Here is a 26,023-nt window from a genome sequence, read left to right as displayed (position 1 = left end):
TGTAATTTGGTGAAATAGCCTTACTTGGATTTTTTTTTTTTTCACATATAGCTAACCTACTAAACCCTGGGTTGTTTTTTATGTTTCAGTCTTTAGCACTGGTTCAGAATTTAAGTATTCAGGTTTGTAACTATCATACAGTCGTAAACTACTTACAATTCTTATTTGTCGATAACATTGACACGGCTTGTTTAGCTCTTGTCCGTCATTTTACCTCAAAGGCCGAAACGACATTCAGCCCAAGAATCATCTCTGAATTTTAACTATATATATATATATATATATATATATATATATATATATATGCTATCATAATAACAAGGACAGAGAACTATGGATTTGCGCACATCAAGTTATGGTATTATCCATAGAAAAAAAGAAGAGCACAATAATTTGATTACAACAAAGCCTACTCTTAGAAAAAAAATTAATAATGGATTAAAAAACATTGCCACTTTTTTTTTATAGATGAAACGAGTAAAATTAAGCAAGATAAAGGTTAAAACACAAAGGAGATTTAAGACATTTTTCTTATGAATGAAGAATTTTGCATTCACCATAAGGTAATTAACAACATATTCAGCAGGTAACAGCTTTGCATTTTCAAAATAAGATGCTAAATTTCTTCGTACGATGCAACTGTTGTAACATCTGATATGACAGAATATTATGCAGCATTTTTTTTTAAAAACTGAAATTAAGCAAAAGTAATAACATATCTAAAATGTAAAAACATACAATATACGGCACTTTCCTGCAGCACTGCAGTTTTAAATGTGCTGTGGCATTTTGATCTGCTGTATGTCACACAGATCCACATGAATTCACAGGTCAAAGTTCACCAAGCTTGAACTTTGGAATGCAGTGAAATACGAAACTTTTCACACAAGCGTGCATTTCCAGTCTGACGCATTCGCATGCGTTTGAATGGAAGTTGATTGAATTAAAAGTGCAGTGTGACCACCCCTTTATATATGATACGAATCTGTGGGCGGGGCTAAACAGGCAGCCATGTTGAAACAGGCATTGATCTTCTTCTGTGGAGGCGGGGTTTAGCTACACTATTACATATTAGAGTGGTACATTCTAGAATCTGGCTTCAATGTAAGCTGCTTTAAGACTAACAAGAAAGTTCTGAAACGGGATGTTTTCATACCACAGTATTTGTCAAAGCATCAAGGGAATTTTGATTTCCCAGTTTATGACCTCTTGAATAAAACGGGTTCAGTTAACGATTGGTTATGCTTAACATCTGAAAGACATTTTAAAGCTCTCACTATTGCGCAAAAATGTTAAATATCCATAATGCTCAAAATAAATAAATATAAAAATGTAAAACTATTAGTCTGAGTTAGTGGCAGCATTATAGACAATAGTGTTAAAAGTCTACGTGCCTAAGATAATGATGAGGAAAATGATAATCTACTCACCTTAGATAAATGTTATATTGAAAACCATATTATAATCTAAAAGTACCCCCATAGATCCAAATTGGATCCAGTTTGGGAATCACTGCTCTGTGGTGAGTTCATGCAACATTGACTTTGTAAGGAGTGCTGACAAACACTTCCTAGGTTTCTGTTTTAGGTGTCGTTAAGGGTTTGTGTATGTTCCCCTGCTGTGTTCTTATCATGATGAATTGAAGGCTGTGTTGATTGTTGAACAGCATTCCTCCACTCCACCGCTTTAAACTGTGAACCAGACAAAGGATAGCTAAAAACAAAAGTCCATGTCCTTACATTCAACTGGTGGTTAAAAAAGAGAGAGTGACATGGCCTGCCTAAAAGTAATGGTATCACATTTTTTGGTACTATGATATGAAATGTCTTTAATTAAACTAAATAGCTAACATTTACCAAACCACTAGGGATTAGTTTGGTTTATAATCACTTTATTAAGTTTGTTTCAATGAAAGGATGTTTGAACCTTATTGAAAGGGTTGGGAAACATTTGGTGATACACTTAACCTCGAAATGTTTATCTTCTTTTGTGTTCCACCAAAGTAAAAATGCATTGGAGTGAAAAGAGGGTGAGTAAATAACAGAATTTTCATTTCTTTGTGAATTATCCTTTTAAATGTGCTAGGAGAGAAACTGTGGGTGAATATTATCTTCACAATACACAATAACATGTATAAAGCTTCTGTAGTTACTAAATAATGTGTCACTCTCTAAATGTTATATCCAGATGTCCTCCTTCATGGATGCCCCATTTATCACTACTTGTGTATTATAAGGATACATGGTAGATTATTTTTTTTATCGTGTTATATAAAAGAGAGTATATGAAGTGCTGGGAAAGATTTAGATGTCTTCAGAAAAGAATTGTTGATGGAAAGATTTTGTCACTTATCAATATAGATTGATCTAAATCCGAATTTGTGTGAGAGATAAACATGGGTCACGTCAATGTGTAGATCAAGAAGCAACCACACAAATGGTCTTAGGCTGCACAATTTTTGATTTTGATCCCTAAGATGAAAGACCCAATTCATCAGTCTAAGATTAAACAGCTCACACTAAGGCAGAGACAGTATTGAAACTTCTGAAAAACAAAGCGCTGAGGGCTGTGTGAGCTGGGAGGTGGGGGTGGACGGAGAGAATAGAGCATCTGTCACACTCTGCTGCACATTGACTGCAGGGAGCTGTTTTGGGTGGGTGGGGGGGGGGGGGGGGGGGGGTTACAATATGGAAAGAGTGGAGAGTCAAAAGTCAGCATCTGTGTTTAGCGTTTAGTTTAAGAGTGGTAAGGACATCCAGAATGAGTAGCTTGTGAAAACTATTACACATAATTATAGTAAGAATTGTTTAAGGGTGTATACAAATATTTATTTAAAGGGTTTGCCACTAAAGGGGAGCACACAAATGATAATACTGGATTATAACAGACAATATTTTAACTGTGTATAAGAGAAGAAAAAGAACATCAAATCACCTTGACCTTTTTCTTGAAAGATCAAGTGATTAAAGAGCTTATACAGAGATACATCTGCACAGCCGTAAGGTTGTGATTTCTGTTGGGAGTTAAAGACCATGATATGTGAATGTCATCCTGGACAGGGTACAAGGTGACCTGATGGCACCAGCTGTGCATCTGGCCCTTATGGAAGTACAGCGCTAAAGCATAGTCAGGCATAAATACTGTTTACTGTAAAGCCTGTAAAAGCCTTAAGCAGATTGTGGAATAATGAAACCACACTGTATTTGAATAAGACTGCAAACAGTAAAATGTTTGTAAAAATATATAAACAAAATATGTTAATAAAACATTTATGCAGTAAAGTAATAAAAAAATGAGGGCTTTTAAACTGTTTACACGGATTTTCAAACAAATGCTGTTTTTTTTTTTTAAATTTCTGTTCATTAAAGAATTATAAAAATTCTGTCATGATTTCCACAAAAAGAATAATGACACATTTGCCATCCCAGGAATACATTACATTTTAAAATACATTAATATAAAGAAGTTTTTTAAACTGTAACATAATTGACAAACAACTTATACAATCTTATCATAGGCAATGTGTCAGTTATTATAGCAAATACACACACACTATTGTTTATTGGTACAATAGTTTTTATTTTGTGTATTTTTTCCTTGAGGTAGACATTTTGACATGTAATACACAATTGCGCACTCTGAACATACAGCATTGTAACAGTGAGGTAGATCATATTTTACATGTATTAAGTCATATGATATTGTCCAGTATATTGCCTTTGTAAGTGTAAGTGTAAAAATAACATATATTAACTAGACTGGCATTTTCATGTCGTTTTGTACATTTCAGTGTATGTCCAACTTGCCTAACTCTAACAAAAGCTCTCTATTCTTTCACAAGCCTCATTTAAAACAGAGAAGGGTCAGTAGGTCAAAGGAAAACACATCCAGTGATCAACTCAGGGGGCTGCGACGGCTCTGTGTTCTCCGTCCATAGTAAACGTCACAATAGGTGAATAGTGGAAAAGACTGTGAAGAGCATTTTAGCCTTTTTGCAGTAGCCCTGTGGAAGCCAGATATATAATATTTTTTCTGTAAAACTATGCTTTGCATTTTTATCACTGAAATACTGTAAGGTTACAAATACATTTTACAAGTCATTTTAACAAAAAAAAAAAAACATGGCAAATAAACTACACTAACTAGACAATAAAAGAAAAACATCGGTCAAACTCCAAAACTGTATAAGATAAACATTAAGTATGGCTTCATTCACAATTCCTGAGGGAAATCAACTTTACATTCAAAGTTTATAGAGGAAACTTACCTTACATTCCTAAAATAAGATGATTTCAGTGTTACCTTACCACCAACACATGCTCGCCAACAAAATGTATGAAAACTTTACATTACACATTACATACAGTATGAAACTTTCATATGTGTGCTGTGACTAACAATACAGTCTTTAATTGTGTGTCTTTTTCGATTCCTCTCTTTCAGTCTTTCTTTGACTTTGATTTCATTGATTGAAGCCGTGGATTAGTCCTTGCCACCATAATGTGCTTCACTGCACAACATAATTATAGAGAGAGAGAGAGAGAGAGAGAGAGTAAAAGAGGAAAGGAAGAAAATAAAAAAAGAAAGAGCGATTTCAGGGATACAAAAGAGGTCTCATTAAACAGGTCTCATTAAAGCTGAAGTCAGATTTAATGCTAATGTGCATATAAGAGAGACATCTATCTTCTCAGTCCGTAAATGGTTTTATACCATAATTATATTTGCCCTGATGTTTGTTAGGTTCAAGTATTGCTATAAACATGCATAAACAAGGATCACTGGATTACATTAAGTAGACTCAGGGATATGTGTACTGTCCTGGGCCTCCATAAGGCCGTGTCTCCAGAGGCTGAAGATCACTGGTTTTACCCACAGAATCTCCCTCAAGATCGGAATGAGTGGAAAGTCTATCGGGCCTGTAGCTCTGGAGGTCCGTCCCACAACTTTCATTGACATTCCTGCCACTGTCGCTGTTCTGCCGTTCGGTCTTGTCCCTGATTGTGTATGGTGACACTCTTGCAGTTTTGGACTGGTCGAAGCCTAACTTCCTGCTGCGTGGGAGTTCGGCAGCAGCGTGGCTGTTGTGAAGAGGTGTGGGGGTGTGTAGACTCGAGGGCAGCAGAGAAGGGGTGCTTTGAGGGTAACTAGCACTCAGACCGCATTGCTGGGGATAAGCGTAGCCTGGTGCAGCTGGAAGGTATGCAGACGGCAAGGCAAACGCTGGCGATGGAAGATAGGATGGTTTAGGCAGCAGATGTTGGCTGCTGAAGGATGATGGGTAATCCTGAGATGTGGGACCACCGCTGTACTGCTGTTCTGAGAGATCACTTGTGCTCCCCTTCAGGGGGTCTAAACCAGGAGGCCCATCTGTGCTGTACCCCCCAGGCCATGGCTCCTGGTGCGGCTCACTTCTTAGGAAACTCCCATGTTCTGGTAAAGCCGAGTTGAAGGAATACCTCTCGGCATAGCGTTTTAGCAAGCTAGAGGCACTGAGGGCACTAATGTCGTCAGTGTAGCCTGAGAACGCAGGACGACTGGGCTGTGGAAAGGGGAGGGGCTTAGGGTGAACTGGAGGTGATGTGGTGGAGGAGACATCATAGTGTTGCTCCGCCCACTCAGATGACCACTGCATCATTGCCACACCTGGAAAATCAAAATAATAGAGACAGGTTTTTTACTATTTATTTCATTCCTCCTTAAGGAGTTATTCAAAAGATACAGAAAGGAGACAGTTTACCCAAAAATTTAAATTCTGCATGATTGAAAAATAATGCAAAAATATTGAGGGTTAGTTTACTATTGGGGAAGTTTACAAAAAAAAAAAAAAATTCTGAAAATTTTGCATGGTGTTGATACTAGCTATATTATTTTTTATTTATTGTTGAGACGGATAGGGGAGTTATTTAAAAGGAAACCGAAAATTCATTCATTTGTGAAAAAAACATAGTTGGAGGAGGTGTTTAAAAGGAGAGTTCATCCAAAAATGAATAATTAGAAAATGCATGTTACTTTTACTATTTGTTCCTTGTTGAAGAACAAAAAAACCTTCACTCAATCAATGATGACAGAATTTTTATTTCTGATTATACCGACCATTTAAATACCTCCTTTAGCCATCTTGTGCACTGTCTCACCACCATGAATAGGAAATAATAGCAACATCATGTGGTTTAGTGGTGTTGGAGGCAAAAACCCTTCAACTTCACAACTGGTCTATAACAAGAATTCACCATATGGAACCGCTTAGTAATCTGGACAAGATGTGATCTATTCTTCACATCTTAATCTGTGTTAATGCAATCTCAGTAACGTTGCACTCATCATCCTCACATTTCGATGAGTGTGGTACAAATTAAACAAGCGATTGAATGACGGATTTACAAACAGTTATATTTATATAATTTTGTGTGTGCATCTGTTTCTTTTTCACGTGCCTTCTGGAAGATGAAAGCAGATTATAATCAACAGATTAGAACAAAGTTCTAGAGAGGGTAAGAGACTGACAGCACACTAAGAGTTTAAGAGCATTCATTTTAAACAAATATAAATGAACATTATTCAGCAGAGTTCTAGAGAGCTGAGATTCCTTGCTAATCCCAACAAATCCCTGCTATACACAAATACTCTTGTTCATTTATAAATATCGAATGCCAAAAACCAGTCAAATGCCTGTTTCTGTACATGAATCTGCTTTATCTTTGTATTTATATCTTTATGGTGCTTCCCTCCAATTCACAAACTTCCACCGAAGAGACAGGATCCTGTCCATAAATATGGCTGCACCCGGAATGCTAAGAATTCAGCCTGGGATCTATTTACAAAGCACATCCTTTACTCACACACACACACACACTTCAGGTTGGACAAAATAAAAATACCTTTTTTAACAAATGGCTAAATCAATTACATAATTCTTTCAATTGCAAATGTTCTTGGTGATTTTCAAGGTGATTATTTTCTAAATTTAACTAATTTTTTTTCATCTGTAACTTCTTATTCTCCCTATGATTGTGAAAAGACTCATGAGATGAGAGCAAAGAAACAGCTGGTAAAGTCATTACTCTCTCTGGCTTCAGATGAAGACACAATTTCCAGCAGAATCATATCCAACATATTAGAATAATGCATGTTTTACGTAGTGCATTAACTCACCATGCTGTTTTAACCGAAAATCTGTAACAGTGTGTATCACTGTGTGTTATTTTTGATTGTATATGCTATTGATGTGCAAAAATCTTTCCTCCTTAAACACAGATACCTGAAAGAAAGTTCAATTATTACTTCCCCTTGCACTTTCTTAAAATAAACATTTCACCATCTTAAAACTTTACATACCAACACTAACCACACAAACCAATAGGAACAAACAGTAAAAAAAATTGACTTTTCTCCTCTCATTCTCTTTAACATGCAAACTTTAGCATCACATGCAAAAGCTATTAACTTGGATTTAAATAGCTCATGAGAGTCAGAGATGAAGATTAAAAAATATAAACTGATAAATGCTGTCATGTTATTTCACATTAAGAAACATACCAGTCCCTCTCCTTCAATCTTCATTGCATTGTAGCAGATCCAAGTAAATTCCAAGCTTTACGCTGCCATGCCCCTCACACTCTTTTTTTGTCTCTTCTTTTTTTTCTTCTATGCAACTCTGCACTACCTCCCTCTGTCCCTGTGACAACAGCCCCTCCCCCACACACATCCTCCCCTCCCCCTGCCCTCCCTTTTTGCTGAAAGTATTTAAGCAGAGAGAGAAAGAGAGAGAGAGAGAGAGAGAGAGAGAGAGAGAGAGCTTGAGGATATTTTACTGTTAAATAACAGGGTTTAGTAACGGTTTTATGCACACAGTTGGCATTTGTATCAGTCTAATCCAATGACACATATAAGAAAACTTATATATGTGTTTCTGTTGCTTATTGGGGGCAATGTTTGTGGAGATAAAACGATCTGGATATCAAAATATAACTTCTATCAAGTAAACAGCTGAGGGTGCTGTTGGCTGTAATACTACTACTGCTGGAGATTTGAAGATCCCTGGAATGCGAAGAAAAAAATCTTCCACATAAATGAGCATTGGAGGAGCTTTCCTTTCCACTCATCCAAAATGCCTTCATATACTTAGTAATGAATCCATTTGCATCCTTCACCATATTCGTAAAGTTTCGTAGTTGTGCAAAGTATAATAAATAAAAAGATAATTCTTGGCATATGTGAATGTGACCCCTGTAGGTCTGGTAACATTTGTGCATGTCATTACTGTATATGTTTGAACAGCAGTTAGGTCAGTCTGAAGAGAGACTGGATAACCAGCAGGAACAGCAGAGTGTGACATTTTGTAAACTAAGTTTTTTTGTGGAACACTTAATTAATTACCCTACAACCCAAAGAAGAGAAATAGGATGTCATTCATGTCATTTCCTTCACTGGAACACTTGAAAAACAAACAAACAACAAAAAAAACATCTTTGTTTAATTAAACAAAAGATTCCATATTTACTCTCTTTCTTCCTTCATTTTTTTTTTTTTTAAAGAAAAACACTGCTGCTCTGTATTTCAGGATGTCAAATTAATAGTAATATTAGGTTGTGAAGCATTGTTCCTCTCCGGGAGTTGTCCTCAGATAAAAAATAAATAATAATTTGTTCCAGTACACTCACAACTTCCCCAATTTCCTTATGACAGGTGATCGGTCATATGAAAAATGTTCCTGTAGCAGAAATGTCAGCCTCCAGGTTGCATCCTTACAGTGGATCATGCACTAGCTAGCTAGCAACAGCCATTGAGATGAACGGGAACGCTAACAGCTTTAATTCAGTTATTTTAGACTTATTTTGATAATATACCGTCAGCTATCAAAATGTCAGTAAAAAGCCTATTATTTTCAGTGATCCACCAGATATCATTTTAATGTGTCCCTAAAATCTCGTAGTTTAAACTAACTCATAGTTGTTGCTGTAAAATAGCTTATACTTTCTGAATGTTTTAGAGTGTGTCAGAACATTACAAAAATGTAGTTTCTAAAAAAAAAAAAAAAAAAAAAAAAAAAGAAGATTAGTCCTATTGTAAATTACTATTATTTGTGATAATATATTTCAAAGTACCTTGCTTTATGAAGCCAAAGTGTTATTTTTCTTTAGGGACTGTCATCAAAGCATTATATTGTCTATTACAATTAGAAATGGTACTTTTGTAGCAATTCACATGATCTGAATCTGGTTTGGAGAACTTAAAATCAGTCCACCTAAGCTTTGCTGCTAATCTGTTTAGATAGAGGTTTACAGTGCCCAAGCAATGGATCTTCAGCAAGCTAATTAGCTGTCATGGCATTAGCTCATTGTGCAGAAGTCAAGTAAACAAATCCCAGCTTTAATCCCAGCATAAATGCGATGATGCATTTATCTATGCTTCATCGTCTTAGGAAAATTAGAACATTGCATGATAGCATGCACTAATACGGTTTCATTTCTTATTTATCAAATTAAATGTTTTATAGACAAGAATTCATAAAGGTTTGTAGTAATATGTTTTCATTGGAGAGGATCCAGATGGTCCTTCGCAGCTCTTTAAACGGCTAACATTAAATGCAATAACAAGTTTGTGTATATCTGGAAAGTAGAAGGTAAATTTGCAAGCAAAACATTTACATTTCAACTGAATCAAATGTCTGATTTATTATCCTGTCTTAATGTTTGTCAAACTGCTGACATATTTTATAGTTCATATTTATAACATTAAAATCATATATTATATTGATCATTCATGAAGTTGTGTCTTGAAAAATATCAAACACCTAGCTTATTTAAAAATGTGTGTACAATCACTTTGTCCTTCCTAGAGACAGAATAATCAGCAGTAACTACACTAAAAGTATACTTTGCTTTTAGTGATTTCTTGTGTGAAATACACCATCCTATGCTCACTAGGAGTTAACTCTAGTGGACAAAACATGCAATTTAAAAGCGGAAACCATAGTATGTAAAAAATTTTTTATGTCTGTTCACGTATGCATGACTCCACATTTTACTTAGAAAGCATGTTTTTATTTCATTATTGCTTTGACTCAGTAGAGAGGTTCACATTTCTCTTCACATTGTAATAGTTAAGCGTACTGTATAATTTGTGTAATGACATGGAATTATCTATTATAAAGACTCATAATACACAATTGATGTTCTAAAAGCTGCCTTTGTTGTTCTGTAACTTGCACATCTGTGTAAAGTCAGACTGTAGGGTGGAACAGGCTTTGTTGACAGAAAGCAATTGCCCTGCAAATGACATCATGTTGAAATTGTTGTGTACTGTTATATAAATTGTAGTCTAGACAAAATAGAAGGGCACTTTTAAATAACAAAGATTCACCGCAGGTTTCCATGTGCATGCTATCTAAAATGTTTAGTTTGTTTTGTGGTCTGCTCTTCAAGATCGCTGTCTGTAATATTACTCTCAGCCATCAAGTGCATCCTGGAGCCTAAACAGCAAAAATAAAGTAGACTCAGTAAATTTATACGATACACTGTAAAATACAACAACTAAAGTTATATTTGATCTCTTACTTGAAGTCTCCCCCATCTAGAAGTTTCTTGTAAGTGTTGATCTCCGCTTCTAGTTTCATCTTCATATTAAGCAGGGCTTCATATTCCTGACCCTGCTCTGTGATATTTGACCTCAGCTGTGACAGCTCAGCTTCAAACTGCAATATGATGGTGTTGTACTTCTCCATCTCTGTGTTTGAACGTAGCTCTGTGTTCCGCAATGTGTCCTCAAGCGACGCTTTCTATAAAGACAGTTTCATCATATACTTAGGATTTTATTAAAAGTGCAACAATCTAACGCTTTCATAATATGGTGTGTGTATGTGCATGTTACCAGGCTTTGTTGGGATGCTAGTTCTATTTGTAACGTTTGAATCTGTCGCCGTAGGTCATTCATCTCCATCTGTGCACCTTGTAATGCTTCTGTGTTCTGAGCCACCTGAACTTGAACGTCTGATATCTGAGGAGAAAGAGTTGGTTAGATTTGCTTGGAGGAGTTCAGTTTTCCTCAAAATTATTGTTATGTGGTGGTCAGCAGTTCTGTACCTGGGATTCGTGCCACATTTTGAGTTCCTCTGCATTTTTAAGTGCCAGTTTTTCATAGTTAGCCCTCATGTCTTCCATTACTTGAGACATATCTTGCCCTTTCGGTGCATCAACGTCCACCTGAACACCTGATTGGCCAATCTGGTTTCGCAGCTCCCCAACTTCCTGTCAAAGTTGAACAGAAAGAAAATCTCAAACATTTAGAGTATGAAATTAGACTTTTCAGTAATATGGTGATTCTTGCTGCGTTTTGAAGATGTTAGCATGTTGTGGAAGTAAAAACTAGCTGTGATCAATTTTAATGCCCTATCAAAATTGATAGTTTATGCCTATAAATCCATCTATATGCTAGTACATACTGACATTTACATAAGATAACATCAACACAAGAAAGAAGACCTTACTCAGAGAAGTGAGAATCTCATTCTATGTGTGAATCTAATGCAAGTAGTGTTAAGTGGCTCTCATGCAAGGGTTGTTTACATTTTCATGGTTTGTCTTGAGGAAAACAAGCTCTTCTTTCAAAGACTCAATTTCACTCTCCACATTCAGGCGACCAATGTTGGTGTCATCAATGACCTTCTTCAGACCTGCAATATCTCCTTCCACGGACTGCCTGATGGCCATCTCATTCTCAAACCTATAACACACACAAAACAGTCTTTCAAGTAATGCACTATAATGTTTCTGTGTGCATGTCAACAGTCCTCCATCAAGCATCTGCTGGACTGAAGATTTCTAGCATGTCTTTATTTTTATGTTCTTCGATACCAAGTTACAAGATGTATTTTTGAGTTGTGTGGTGCAATGAAAACTGACTTGACTCTAAAGTCATCTGCAGCCAGACGAGCGTTGTCAATCTGCAGAACAAGGCGAGCATTGTCCAAAGTAGCATCAAACACCTACAGGCAAAACGAAGCATGTTTTCAACAAAAAAACAACAACAGTTTTTGACATCAATTCATATGATGACATCAAAATATATGATTTGTCAGATGTTTTTAATTACAGCATTCTTGGAATGGGTCAGAGGTATGTTCTTATCTTATCAACTAATTACCTAGATTCATATTTTAAATTATACTTTTTAAAAGAAACTTTGTAATATGAAATGGTCTGACTGAGCAAGAGTATAAAATATGTGACAAAAAATATGTTTTTTTTTTGTTTTGTTTTTGATGTACTGTATTAGATAGAATATGTGTATATCTGTTAATATATTTTATTATCTAAGTGTGTAGTGCAAACATTTGAATGAAAGTAATGATCAAATAATACTCGTTCTAAATTTGTCTGTGTGCCACATCCTGCACTGGTGAAAGCGGAAGCTTTCTGCTTATCAGACCTGGCTATCTGAAATTCTCCTAAATAAAAAATATGTTTACATTCTTTTTAGTTTATTACCTTTTTTATTAGCATAGTTCAGTACGTTGCAGTTTTAAAACAAGAATTAAAGATGAATCAAAGATGACATTTTGGAACAATAAATGTTAAGTAACTTCTCAACCACATCTGCTATAAATGATGGAGTTCTTCTTTTGCATTCTTGTTGTGTGCGACAGAGTCCATTGTGACTGTGTGGGTCCTCATGTGCGATTGCTTTCCCCACATCTGTTTTGCATTATGACTCTAGTCAGAGACTCTGTAGGAAGTTTCAGCTGGCTGTAGTCGTGCAAAAATTCTTCTAATGCTTTTGAAATGATTGTGAATGTTTGTGTTGACCGTTGTCATGGTTGCACAGATTTGAAAACCAAATGTGGAGGGGTTTGAGAAATTCCCTCAGTCATAATCAGAATGCATATAAGCACAAAAAGCAGAAGCACAAAAGAAAGAGGAGAGAGTGTGCCACACCCTCCACTGAGATGTGCAGAAATCTGATCATGCATTTTTATTGCACCGAAGGGTTTTCATGAACCCTTTATTCAAGTTTATTTAATATAATATCAAATATAATATAATATAACTTATTATATCTTAAAGTTTTCTGTTGAAATCAATACATAAAATTACTCATATCTATTTGAGTAAAATTTTAATTCTAGGTTTTCTAGGCTGCTTCATTTCAGTTTGATTACTGTAATTAAAAACATCTGGCATCTCCTCCAAACATAAATAACTGGATGCTCTCGCAATCTCTAAAATGCCCTCTTTTGCATATTGTACCCCTACCAAAAGGAAAACACACACTTAGACAAAGCATCTAAACCTTTCGGTGTCTCTCACCTTCCTCCTCAGATCATCCAGGATTGCGCTGTACTTGCTGTAGTCGCACATTTCTGGTCCACCTTTCTCCAGGGCCTCTCTGATCTGCACCTCCAGTTTGCTGTTCTCCTGCTCCAGCCGGCGCACCGTTTCCAAGTAAGTGGCCAAACGGTCATTCAAATTCTGCATCTGGCCTTTCTCGTTGCCCAGGGTGAACCCTGTAGAGGCAGCGCTACCAAAGGACCCTGCCGCACCAGCACCCATGCCGGCTGAGCTCACCTTGAAGGCCGTGGAGGAAGAAATGCCCCCACTTCTAGGAGCAGAACGGAGAGACATGGAAGAGCTAGATGAGATCCTCGTACCATATCCTCCTGCCCCACCATACGTGCTAGCGGCACGGTGTACTGGCACAGAGCGGGTAAAGGAGATGTGAGAGGCCTGAGGTGCGTAGAAGCTCATGGTGGTAGAGGAAGGAAGTACTGACTGCACAAGAGAATGAGTGTATGCTGAGGGATGTCAGCCGTTTAGAGCTACAGGAAGAGAACTGTGCGGCTTTTATACCCCCACCAAACTCATTCTGTTCCTCCTTTTCTCTCTCTGACTCTCAGACTCACAGACACTGACCAGCTAAGACCCTGCCCACATTGTCCATTTTTTGCCTAACTTTTTTTTTCATTGATATCTAAAGCCCTTCCCACATCCTCTTTCCCTCCTTTTCTTTCTCAGAATCACCCCTCTGCCTCCCTCTATCTGAACCCGATCTTTGAGCTCATTTGGCCACATATACATACAGCAACAAGATACAGCCCTGAGCTCAGCCTCATTATGTGCTTTCAGTCCCACAGTGCTTCAGTGAAAGCTTAAATAACAAGTGTAACTAAGAAGAACAGAGGCTGAGAAAGAAAACAATGGTTTATGATTTTGATCCAGCATCCTTTGGGACAGCCTACACCTATGTGTGCATTTTCCCAAGACCACATAGAAAAACATAGATAAAAAAAAAAAAAACTTTAGATCCTTAATGGTAGTTCAAATACCATACTATATATATCTTTATGTTCCACATAGGAAAGGAACTTTGGAGCATGATAATTTTTATTTTTGCCTGAACTATTTCTTTAAGGCATCTAAACATTTATTCTCTAGGATGTTTTTGCAAATTGCTGTGCAACAAAGAGTCTCACTTGTTTTGGGCCTTTTAAGGTCTTGCTCAAAATTACATAACTTTCCAAATATGTGGGGTTAAAAACACTGATAAAGACTCAACACTCAGAATAAATTGGGAGTTGTATTAAATATAAATGCAAAAGCTCAAGATAATGTCTTAATATTTGGAGTTCTTTAAATGTGAACATTGTGAACCTCTGCCTCTACCAGGTTTGAACTATATTCTTGTATTATTTTTATGGTTTCTCTTGTTGTAGCACAAAACCTAGACAAACCTATGCAAATCCATAGTCTTGGCTGAGATGAGAATTGTACAGTCCAACATAAAGTATTGTTGATTTTATGCAAACTTTCCCTGGGATCATACTATTAAAAACATTACAGTGTGAACCCAGCTTTAATGTCACAGGTTTTGATATCCGAGAATGGCAAAAAAAAAAAAAAAAAATTGTTAACAATCTAATTGTTACAATAAAGATGTTGCTTTGAAATTCCTATGATCCAAAGAACAGGACACCCATAGGCCTAACACACCCAGGAGGTAAAAGAAACCTTAGGAGTTTGCACAAAGGGTTTTTGAAAGCTGATCTTTCTTTCTTTCTTTCTTTCTTTCTGAACATGCTTATCCAACGTGGCTTTCTTGATCTCATGTTTTATTTTAATTGTATCCATCAAAAATAAAAATGGTACAAACTTTCAGCATGAATCAAGAAACAATTTATATTTCACTATTTTAATATAAAAGCGTGTTAAAATACATGTGAAGTATAAATTCATTTCTCTTGGAACATTTCTCTGACTTGGAAGATAATTTTTGCTAACTGGCTCTTGTCAGTGGTTATAGTGCTTTCTCTGTGTCCAGAGTGCAGTCGGCAGTGTTTTTGTTTGAATGGGGTGTCCATAGATTCCAGAGAGCTTTGGTTACCGGATGAATCATCTGTCCCATGATTTCCGGGAGCTCTGAATACAAATCACAGACTGCCCTGCAGGAAAAAAGAGCATGGTTTGATCAAGCCCCTCCTTTTTTTCTCTCTTCTTCATGTTTTAAGTCTCCTGCATGCTATCCAGATAGAGCTTTTGCTCTAGAAGCAGTGAAGTATTCAAGACTCTGTGTATTTGTTTCAGTCATACACATGGCTATACCATGTGTGTGTCTGTGTTGTTGTACTAGTCTGTTTCTAAGCAACATTTTCATTTCCTTTCTTGTGGTTAGACAAAACTGTGCTGTGCACATCAACAACAGTCATACTGAGGTGCATCACTTAAATCAGGAGGATAGAAAGCTGATCACAAGAAATCCTGTTTTCAGTCTCTTCTCACTTCATTACGTCAGTAGCCTAGTGGATGTCACATGTCTGGATAAAGATCTGCCGTGTATTGGATAAGTCTGCAGAGAACAAACAAGGCAACACATTAACGGTTTACAAATGAAGAGTCCAATGAAAAGACAGAGAGAAAAAGAGTGGCAAAAAAGTAGGGAAAACGCAGGAATAGTGAGTCACACTCCAGAATGAAGGAATTTGCACCGCCCTGCCCCCTTAAGTGACCTCCCCCACTCCTAAACTCCTTTTATTTCCTTCTCTCTCACGCAGAAAAACATGCATGCTGTAGTGCTTTATTTCTCAGTTATATGAATCCAGTGTTTTTAACTAATAGGCTTGTTACTTAAATAATAGACTCAAATTTACCATCATTATATTAATGAAAATCTGGCAGCATTTTAACAGACTCAAAAAAGGGTGGATTTTTTTTTGAGTTGCACCCATTTCCAGATGAATCTCGATGAAATGTGCATGTAAACTGTTGAGAGAGAGTGAAATAAATGTCCTTGGCAACCACATTCGGCTTAATTTTTTATTACTCTTTTGTGTTTGACTTTTTTGTCTCACGTTTCCACCCATTGGCCCTCTGTGCTATCCTCTCATTATCTGCAACTCAAATACTCTCAGGAAAACGAGAATAAAATAGAATAATAGCGCTCAAGGAAAGGAAAAGATGAATCTTTCAGTAAAGGGAAACTGGGATCAGATTTCGCTTTTCTCACTCCAGCATTGTTGGTATTCTAGCATGTGTCTTAGCTGTATGTACACTGTTTTAAAGTATACGTTTATATGCTTTTTTATATATATTTTTTTTTTATTCACCAGGGATGCATTAAATTGCTCAAATGTATAATATAAAACAGCTTTTCTCTGCTTTTCTGTTTCATTTTCCCCAGAATTCCGGGGGAAAAGTAAGAGATGTTTTTAAGCACCAAATCAGCATATTATTGAGATTTCTGAAGGATCATATGATACTGAACACTGGAATAATGGCTATTATAATACATTTTTAAATACTGTAATATTTTAAGTTCTATAAATATTTCAAAATGGTACTGTTTTACTATGAATAGTGTAATTACTTAATAGTGTAATTAGTAAGTATTCTCTCTGTTAGGAAATAAGCTGTAGCAATTACTAATTACAAATGTGTACTAAAAACAATTAAAAAAGTGAATATTTTATTTCAACATAAATAGTTGTTGTCAATATAAAGAATGTGTATTTATAATATGTCACTGAGATTTTTACTTCATTAGTCATCTTGTTTTGTGTGACTGTAGACTAAGGCAAAGATAGAAGGCTGTGATTGGTTGGGGTGAGGTAAACTGTTATGATGGATTAGTGCGACAGACACACCCTAACATGCCACATAGATTTTCTCAGCAGATTAAGAAATAATTTTCATGATTCATTTGGTAAGAAAAGGTAAAAGTGGGTGAAGCTTCTGGAAAATGATGTCCTAACAACAATGACTGGCACAAGAGTACACACAGTCCCACTCCCTTCACAAGCAGCTACAGATTTATGAAATACTTGCGCTGCTTGTGAAACTTTTTTTTGGTTACTTTGAATTGCTGTCGATGGAGAAATATGCCTTTTGCCCATAGAATAGTGAAATATCTACCTACAAAGGGTTATTTAGACCTTGCTAACCAGCCAAACCTCGATTGCTTGTTCTAAACCAGAAGCTAATCTGAGCTTGATCTAAACAACTCTCACTCTGCCGTCAGTGTTCTGTAGACACGATGCGATTCCAAACTCAGCCACCAGGGAGTGCTAAAAACAGACTTGCCAAAATGAAAGTGACAAACAGCCAAGTATGATGACCCATACTCCGAATTCGTGCTCTGCATTTAACCCATCCAAAGTACATACGTGTACACACACACACACACACACGGAGCAGTGAGCTTTTACTTTCATTCTCCATTTCAGCTCTCACGCGGTTTTCAAAACCTTTGTAAAGCACGTGTGCTCATCTTTAGAGCTCACTGTTATTCATTCTACATTACATTTCTCTCCGTTAATGTTGGTTGAAATTCAACATTTGCATATCAAATTTACAGTTTATTTATTTATTTTTATTACAGGTCACAAATTCTCAATTTGTCTTTATTATTACTATTATTAATTCAAGTTTTGCAACCATTCCCACTGTGGCATAGTGATACATAGATTTGGTAGGCTGAATTATTTGTCTTTGTCTTTTAAGTCTATTAAAATATAACAACACCCCGTTGTCTGTTTCTAGTCCCGCTTACCTGAGTAGCCTACTTTTTATATAAAACAACTCCCTCCTTCGTTTTAAGCACCTTGTAGGCTACTTGCAAAGAAGACTTTCTCATTCGGTGAGATATTTATCCAAAAGCAAACAGATGTTACGCCTGCTTTCGCATAGCAGTCACTCACAAGCCAATTGGTTTTCATTAGTGTTGTTATAGATTTAGCCTTTGGTGCCCCCAAAGGGAAAACAGTTGTGCAATTCTCCTAAGACCTATTTTAACGACACCTGTTTTTGCCTGCAGGACACCACACCTTTTTTTCTTATTGCAGGAATACAGGCAGTGCGCGTGAGGGATACTCTGTTGAATTACCAGAATTATACTCAGCAAAATTAATGCCCCAAGCCTGCAACAGTAGGTCACCCTATAGTTAGCTGCTGGTTTGGGCTTGTTTGTGGTCATGTTACACTACACACTAACTCCTATGAAAGTTAGTGACGTGCATTCCACGTGTTACTGATCAGAATGAACATTAAGTGGCAGAAGACCTTCAAGGAAAATTGTGGGAATCTTGTGCATTTCCCCATTTTATATTGTCATTTAATTTATTTATTTATGAGTAGAAGTAATGTACTAATTATCATTAAGATAATTATATTATTCATCAATAATTATTATATTCTTCAGAAGTCATTGTAGTTATCAATAATTAATCATCCTTTTCACTCCATCCATTTATCTGTGTTATGATTTTAATTATTTATTAGTTGAAGTGGCTGTGTTTTTTAGTTGAGAGGTGACTAACGGCCTGATACATATCAGGACTAATACTATTTACTCCTTTAACGTGGCATCTTCCAAAGAACAGTTATGCAGTTGTGTTGTACTTTGTTTAATGATTTTTGCGTTATCTTGTGTAATCTTCAATTCCAGAGAGACGATTAATTTTGATTTCTTTGTAATTGTAGTACATTACTGGTTAATAATTGGGGGCCAGTGTCTATACTCACCAAGGCTTCATTTATTTGATCAAAAAAGCAGTACACATTTTACATTTATTATATATATATATTCAATTTTAAAATGTATTTTATTCCCTTGATTTTTCAGCAACCTTTATTTCAGTGTCACGTGTTCCTTCAGAAATCATGCTAATATGCTGATTTTGTGCTCACGAAGCATTTCTTGTTGTTATCAATGTTGATAACAGGCAGAGCTGCTTTATATGTTTGTGAAAAAAGTCATGCATGTTTTTCTAAGGATTCTTTGAAAAGTGAAACGGAAACCTTTGGTCAACCGTGCATTTTTGCTGAATAAGAGAATCAAAATCTAGTATGGCCTTTCTATATTATGTTCATTCTCCATGTTTTCCCCATTTATGCTGTGATCTTTTCTTCAGTTTTGTAAAACAAATAAATAATAAAAAAATGCTTTATAATTACAATACTGCTAATAACTTGCAATATTCCTGTAAAATGCAATATTTGTTGCATTTATCATGCTAAACTGTCGTGTCTTATCACACATGTAGATGTGAACACAAGATGTTTGTTAAGTTCAGCTTGAATTCATCTTCAGAGACTGTCTGACCAGAGGATAAATTCCGCCCTGCTAGTAACAGTCACTTTTTTTTTTTGCACTTATATATCTAATCTTCACTATAAACGGGCAACACGTCTATTATTGTCTGTCTACAATGTAAGTGTCCAATTTGAATAATTATCTTATGTTATGAAAAGCAACTTGCTATCACTCTACAAACTCTACAAAGCTTTCCTTAGCTGTCTTTAGTCTGCATTAACCTGTATTAAAACAGGATAACTGAAATTTGCCCACAGTGAAAAAAGGGAACAAAAAGTGCCAGGACATTTTTTTTATGACAAGAACATAAACTCCTTGTCTATAAATTACTCTTGGCATGAAGATAACACACTTACATAATGAATATAAATATCACACGTTGAATGTGTTTGCCATAACCATTTTTTTTTTTTTATTGTACATATTTGAAAAGCTGCCAAATTTAGTTTAAAGGCACTTTTATCCAGGAAACTAATCTCTTGTAATCTTATAATCTCCAACAATGTCTTTATTGTTGAGATGTATTTTAGAGATCAGACATCTTGAAAAAAAAAAAAAGAAAAAAAAATTTAGGTTCAAAAGAACATATATTCATAAAATATTCCTTTTATGTACTTAATTTAAATGAAAAAAAAAAAGCTATTAAAAACAATGTGAAAAATGTTTAGGATTTCCTCTTAAAGGGTTAGTTCATTGAAAATGTCGTTCCAAACCCTTGAGACCTCCATTCATCTTCAGAACACAGTTTAAGATATTTTAGATTTAGTCCGAGAGCTTTCAGTCCCTCCATTGAAGCTGTGTGTACGGTATACTGTCCATGTCCAGAAAGGTAGGAAAAACATCATCAAAGTAGTCCATGTGACATCAGAAGGTCTGTTAGAATTTTTTGAAGCATCGAAAAAAAAAAATTGGTTCAAAAATAGCAAAAACTAAGACTTTATTCAGCATTGTCTTCTCTTCTGTGTCTGTTGTGAACATGTTCAAACACAACGCGAACGAATAATTCGATGTAACCGGATCTTTTTGAACAGGATCTCGGCTCGGTGTTCATCTTCAGTTCTCTCTTCACAGCAGTTCAGTCAGTGTACTGTTTGAGTACATGAATTACTCCGAGATATTGGTTTGTTTTAACTCAGAGGGAGTGTCAGCCACATTAAAAAGTTAACAGCGAAAGTCATTTGTGGATAAATGCTTATTAGAGATGCGAACCGTTTAAAACAATTCAATTTGATTTGGTGAACTGGTTCAAAAAGATCCGGTTACATCGAATGATTCGTTCGCGAACCGGATATCATTGAACTGTTGTGTTTGAACACGCTCACAACAGACACGGAAGAGGAGACAATGCTGAATAAAGTCATAGTTTTTGCTATTTTTGGACAAAAATGTATTTTCGATGCTTCAACAAATTCTAACTGACCCTCTGGTGTCACTTGGATTTACTTTGATGATGTTTTTCTTACCTTTCTGGACATGGACCATTGACTGTTCACACAGCTTCAATGGAGGGACTGAGAGCTCTCGGACTAAATCTAAAATATCTTGTGTTCCGAAGATGAACAGAGGTCTCACAGGTTTGGAACAACATGGGTGAGTTTTTAATGACATAATTTCTGATTTTTCGATGAACTAACCCTTTAAGTTGTTTCTTTAACTATGATGTTAATAATGCAGATATTTTGATCAACGTAGTATAGTTGTGTACTGAGGAACTGTATATTATTTTGAAGTGTGGAGGTTACAAAGAAAGGTTGAACTGCAATAGGATGACTGAAAGCAATGTGTATTCAGCAGTCTTGGATTGTTATCTTTACAACAACGTACAAGTTAGACAGATCAGCATATGCCTTTTGCCTCCAAAAAAGTACAATATATGACCAACCAATGGAGTGTTTGTGTGGTGGAGGCTAAAAGGCTACATAAGGCCATCTAATGAGTTTAAAGGGTAATTGTTTTTGCATTTTTACTGTAGATAGTGGGGACCAGCTCAAGTCAGCAGTTAATAATTGGTTGGATATAGAAATTGCTAAATATACAAAATATACTCATGCAGTGGTTAAATGCACTTATAAAACATTATACACTTTTTTTCTGCAGTTATAATAATTCTTAATATTTTGGTAATTAGTTTTCTCTGGTTTGCTGAGCCTGGATCTGCTGTTGCAGTGCATTCATGTCATTTAAGGATGCAAAAGTAAAGTAAAATGTAGAAATGCTTCATGATGTCTTAGCATGTTCAGATTTGAACATAAAAGTAATATGTACTGTACGATTTGGAGTAATCTAAGAATTTACCTTTTTTCTCAGGGATCGAAGTGAAGAAGTTAATGTATAACACTGTGATTGTCCCCTCACTGTTCAACCCCATAATTTTCCATACATATCTTGAAAATAGTTTCTTGACTGATAAGCTGGCCTTGAGCCACTCCCTGCACTCGATATAAGACTTTGAGGGAACGTCTGTCATCCCACCTTTTGAGTTTCAAACCCCTCAACTCTCTGTCCTCTCTCTGACGGCTGTGTTATCCAGAGATGCTGCACTCCAAGAAAACCGTGAAGTCCTTCAGCAGTGTCTCTTTAGTAAGTATGAGCAAAACTAGGAGGACCCCCCTCACCCGTTCAGGGATGGTTTTTCGAGAAGGATGGGGATCCAGTCCAGCCTTATTCCCTCCAATTAAAGCTGTAAGGGTCAATGAAAGTCTTCTGGAACCCCTGAACTTAGAGATTGACCCAGACATCCATTCCATCAGGATTCAGGAGAAAGAGGAAATCAAGGCACTCAACAACCGCTTTGCTTCATTCATTAATAAAGTAAGTTATCTCCCTTTTCATCCTGTCTTAACACTTTGTGTGAACCTTATGTTTTCACATCAAATTAAATGTATTGTTTTTGGACCTGCAAGTGTGGCTCATATGCTGGTGTAAGGAAGTGAAGTGATGTGATAACAGTAGGCCCAGTTCTATAAATGTCATATTTTATCAGGACCCCCGCTTGGCTGACTAGCCTGAAGAGACAATGTCCACCCTCTATCTTTAACACACCTTTGTCGCTTTTTGGGCAATATCAGTTTACTAACCGCATTGGCCGCTCCCTTGCTTTTGCAGAAACACACCTATCAGAGCACACACAACTAGCTTTGAACTCACATGATCTGTTCAGTAAAGCACAGAGACTTATTTATGTAGTACATTAATATGCAATTAAAAACTCATTGGTAAAACTGCAACAACAAAAAAAATCACATAAATTTTTTTTACTCAAAACTTGTGAAGTAAATTTATATTTATGTATGTATATAGGTGTGCTTCCTGGAACGGCAAAACAAGATGCTGGAGACTAAGTGGTCTCTCCTGCAGGAACAAACAAGCCGCCAAACCAAACCTGATATTAAGTTTGAGTCCTACATTGCTATGCTGCGCAGACAGCTGGATGCTCTAGGCAATGAAAAAGTGCGTCTGGAGTCTGGCCAGCGGGACATGATCAGCCTGGTAGAAGACTTCAAGAGCAAGTGAGATCACTGGATACATCTGCACAGTGTCTTAAATCTAGCATGTTTGTACACTAAAGTGTTTAAGGACATTCCACACACACATTCCAACAAACTCTGCACGTTCCTCCTCAGGTATGAAGATGAAATTAACAAACGGATTGACTCTGACAACAAATTTGTGCTCCTTAAAAAGGTCAGCACATAATGTAAAAGCAATACGCAGATGTAATTTTAATAACTGATTATAATGATATAATTAGATATTTATTTCTTCACTGCGCCTATGCTAGGATGCTGATGAGGCTTATCTGAATAAAGTGAAACTGGAATGTAAATGGGACAGCCTAACAGATGAGATCAAGTTTCTTTGTCAGATTTACGAGGCGGTACTATTCACTCCCTTCACATTTCAAATAAATCTTTTAGTATAGTCATGTTATTCACTTTGCATATAGAATTTATTGTGTTAACTGATATTAAAACATAACTCTTAAGCACTTATAACACTTTTGGAGTGGTAAATGGAGGCAGTAATTCTTGTTCCATGTGTACAGGATCGCCATGAGCTCCTGACTCAGATCAAGGACACATCAGTTGTTGTAGAGATGGACAACAGCCGAAACTTGGACATGGACGCCATTGTGGCTGACGTTCGTGCTCAGTATGAGGACATCACCAACCGAAGCCGTGCCGAAGCAGAGAGCTGGTACAAACAGAAGGTAATTTAACTTTCTTGCATTGCATGTTAAAACGTGCTTGTTTGCTTGCATTGCAATATTCAAGCTTTTCGAAAGATGCTCAAATTAATTGAAAATACAAGTTTATGTGTATGGGTCTTTATGTGAATGTTTGTGTGTGCTATAAAATATTAGTATGAAAAAATGCAGTTGACGGTAACCAAACATGGGGATGACCTGAAAAACTCAAAGGCTGAAATCGCAGAGTACAATCAAAGAATTGCACGTATACACTCTGAGATGGAACTTGTTAAGGGACAGGTAAGAACTTTATTTAACACTATTATCTTTTATAGTGTGGGGCGCTTTTTGTAAAGCAGCTTAGCTGAAAATAACAGCAATATTTTGCCACATTTAGCTTCAAACAATGTTTAAAAAACTGGTATGAATTTTTGATGGTCACTTTTTAGCACATTTACAACAATATTTGTCAATTTAGAGATATTTTAAATAGTTAAATTTAAATATTAAATGTTATACCTAAATGTTAAATATTAAATCTAAATCTAAATCTAAATCTTAAATCTAAATCTAAATCTAAATCTAAATCTAAATCTAAATCTAAATCTAAATCTAAATCTAAATGTTAAATCTCTATATAAATCTAAATGTTAAATCTAAATCTAAATGTTAAATCTAAATCAAAATGTTGAATATAAATGTTTCGGTTGAACCTAAATATTTAGCTAATATGCAAATTCAAAATGCCAATAACCGGAAGTGCTAAAATAAAAGCTCAATGAGGTCAGTGTGTGTTTATAGCATAGTGTCAAATAAGTAACTAATAAAAACCATCTCATCTGAGGAAATTGACTCTTGGACATGGATTATCGTGATAATGACTACCTAAAATAATAAACACTTTTAGTTTAAACTGTATTTGAAGAGTAGGCTAGTGTCACTTTTATGAAAATGTTTCCATGCTTAAACGCCAGCAAGAGCCTATGCTCTATGCTATGGTGAGGACATAACATTCAGTCAAAATGAGACCCCTCTTGGCTAAATGTCAGTAAACAATGTATAGCATACTTAGAGTTTAATTATTTTTGGTGACATCTGACAAGAACAAAGCAAGCATTCTTTCAGTAAATCTGAGTATTATATGTGAGTTGATATGAGATGATCTCAATTAATCCCAGTTGATCTTAAGTTATATGTCAGAGTGTGGGAAGTATGTAATCTTTTGTCTCCTCTCACTTTAGCATTTAAACCATGAGGCGCAGATCAAAGAGGCAGAAGAACGAGGTGAACTAGCTGTGAAAGATGCAAAACTGCGTCTGCAGGAGCTGGAAGCAGCTCTTCTCAGAGCTAAACAGGATATGGCTCGTCAGGTGCGTGAGTACCAGTCACTGTTGAACATCAACTGGCTCTGGACATAGAGATCGCCACCTATAGGAAACTCCTGGAAGGAGAAGAGAGCAGGTGGGTCTAATTTCAGACTTGAGTGCTTGTTATTGAAACAGAATAATGGATTCCTAAGGAAGTAATGTATTTATTGTGTACCTTTGCAGACTGCATGATTCATTCAAGACTCACACCATCTCTAATCCACACTGTGAGTTACTTTGTTCATATAAAGCATCTCTTTTTGTACACACATATGCTTTTTGAATTATTTCACACCATATATGTATTCATACATGTTATGTACAGCTTTTGTGAAAGTACTCTGCTATCGTTTTTCTTATAGCCTTGAACTATGACCTTGAAAGCAGCCGCCTTACAAGTTTCTCATCCCAAAGTATTGGCAAGAAAACAGGCCTGGTTATGCAGGACGTTAAGGGTGACAGTGCTGGAAGCCTCAGCAGTAGCACTGCCACCATGACCAAAAGCACAAAGACCACCATCTTCACCAGTGAGAAACTCATAGCTATGGAAGGAAGTGTGCAACTGATGGATATGTCTGCAGACGAACAAGAGGAGGATGTTTTTGAATAACGGAAGAACAGATGGATTGTGCTGTGCACTGGGCCCAGGATCAGGTTTTCATAGGTTGGCCTCCACCCCCTCCCCTGGGCTCCATGAGCATGTCTAGTTTAGCTTCTGTTGCTGAGCTGTGGCATATAACAAAACAAATGACTAAATGTCTGTCACTGTGAGCACAGCCAGAAAGTATGAGAAACATCTTTGGTGTACTTTTCTGGTAACTATTGAGGCCTATATTCAAATAAAGTCAATACTTGCAAAACATAGGTGCAAGAAATAAACATTTTGTTC

The 26,023-nt window shown here is 36.3% G+C and overlaps 3 protein-coding genes across 4 annotated transcripts; 1 reads left to right on the top strand and 2 right to left on the bottom strand.

Annotated features, from left to right (window-relative positions):
• Positions 1-3,558: 3,558 nt before the first annotated feature.
• On the bottom strand, positions 3,559-7,670 carry LOC113094242 (putative fidgetin-like protein 2). 2 transcript variants are annotated; one of them, XM_026259940.1, is made up of 3 exons: positions 7,537-7,658; positions 7,153-7,258; positions 3,559-5,643 (listed from the first exon to the last, which is right to left on the bottom strand). In XM_026259940.1, the coding sequence occupies exon 3, from the start codon at positions 5,633-5,635 to the stop codon at positions 4,799-4,801; it is 837 nt and encodes a 278-aa protein (XP_026115725.1). In that variant the 5' UTR covers positions 5,636-5,643; positions 7,153-7,258; positions 7,537-7,658; the 3' UTR covers positions 3,559-4,798. The 2 variants fall into 2 exon arrangements, with proteins under 2 accessions (XP_026115725.1, XP_026115717.1); XM_026259932.1 differs by lacking the exon at positions 7,153-7,258 and having other exon boundaries at positions 7,537-7,670.
• Positions 7,671-10,021: 2,351 nt separating this feature from the next.
• krt18b (keratin 18b) lies at positions 10,022-13,828 on the bottom strand. Its single transcript, XM_026259920.1, has 7 exons — positions 13,305-13,828; positions 11,901-11,983; positions 11,565-11,721; positions 11,082-11,246; positions 10,870-10,995; positions 10,557-10,777; positions 10,022-10,471 (listed from the first exon to the last, which is right to left on the bottom strand). Exons 1-7 carry the CDS (start codon positions 13,740-13,742, stop codon positions 10,447-10,449), a joined length of 1,215 nt encoding a protein of 404 aa, XP_026115705.1. The 5' UTR covers positions 13,743-13,828; the 3' UTR covers positions 10,022-10,446.
• Positions 13,829-22,137: 8,309 nt separating this feature from the next.
• Positions 22,138-25,336, top strand: LOC113094217 (keratin, type II cytoskeletal 8). Its single transcript, XM_074559902.1, is given in 8 exon segments — positions 22,138-22,389; positions 22,879-23,087; positions 23,202-23,262; positions 23,360-23,455; positions 23,624-23,788; positions 23,942-24,103; positions 25,030-25,165; positions 25,168-25,336. Coding segments are annotated over 8 exon segments (1,125 nt in total). The 5' UTR covers positions 22,138-22,164; the 3' UTR covers positions 25,239-25,336.
• Positions 25,337-26,023: the final 687 nt, after the last annotated feature.

Source organism: Carassius auratus, chromosome 6, assembly GCF_003368295.1.
Source record: "Carassius auratus strain Wakin chromosome 6, ASM336829v1, whole genome shotgun sequence".
In the NCBI taxonomy this organism is placed as follows: Eukaryota; Metazoa; Chordata; class Actinopteri; order Cypriniformes; family Cyprinidae; genus Carassius; species Carassius auratus.
The sequence above is the reverse complement of the archived record's forward strand: the minus strand, read 5'-3'. Positions and strand labels throughout refer to the sequence as shown.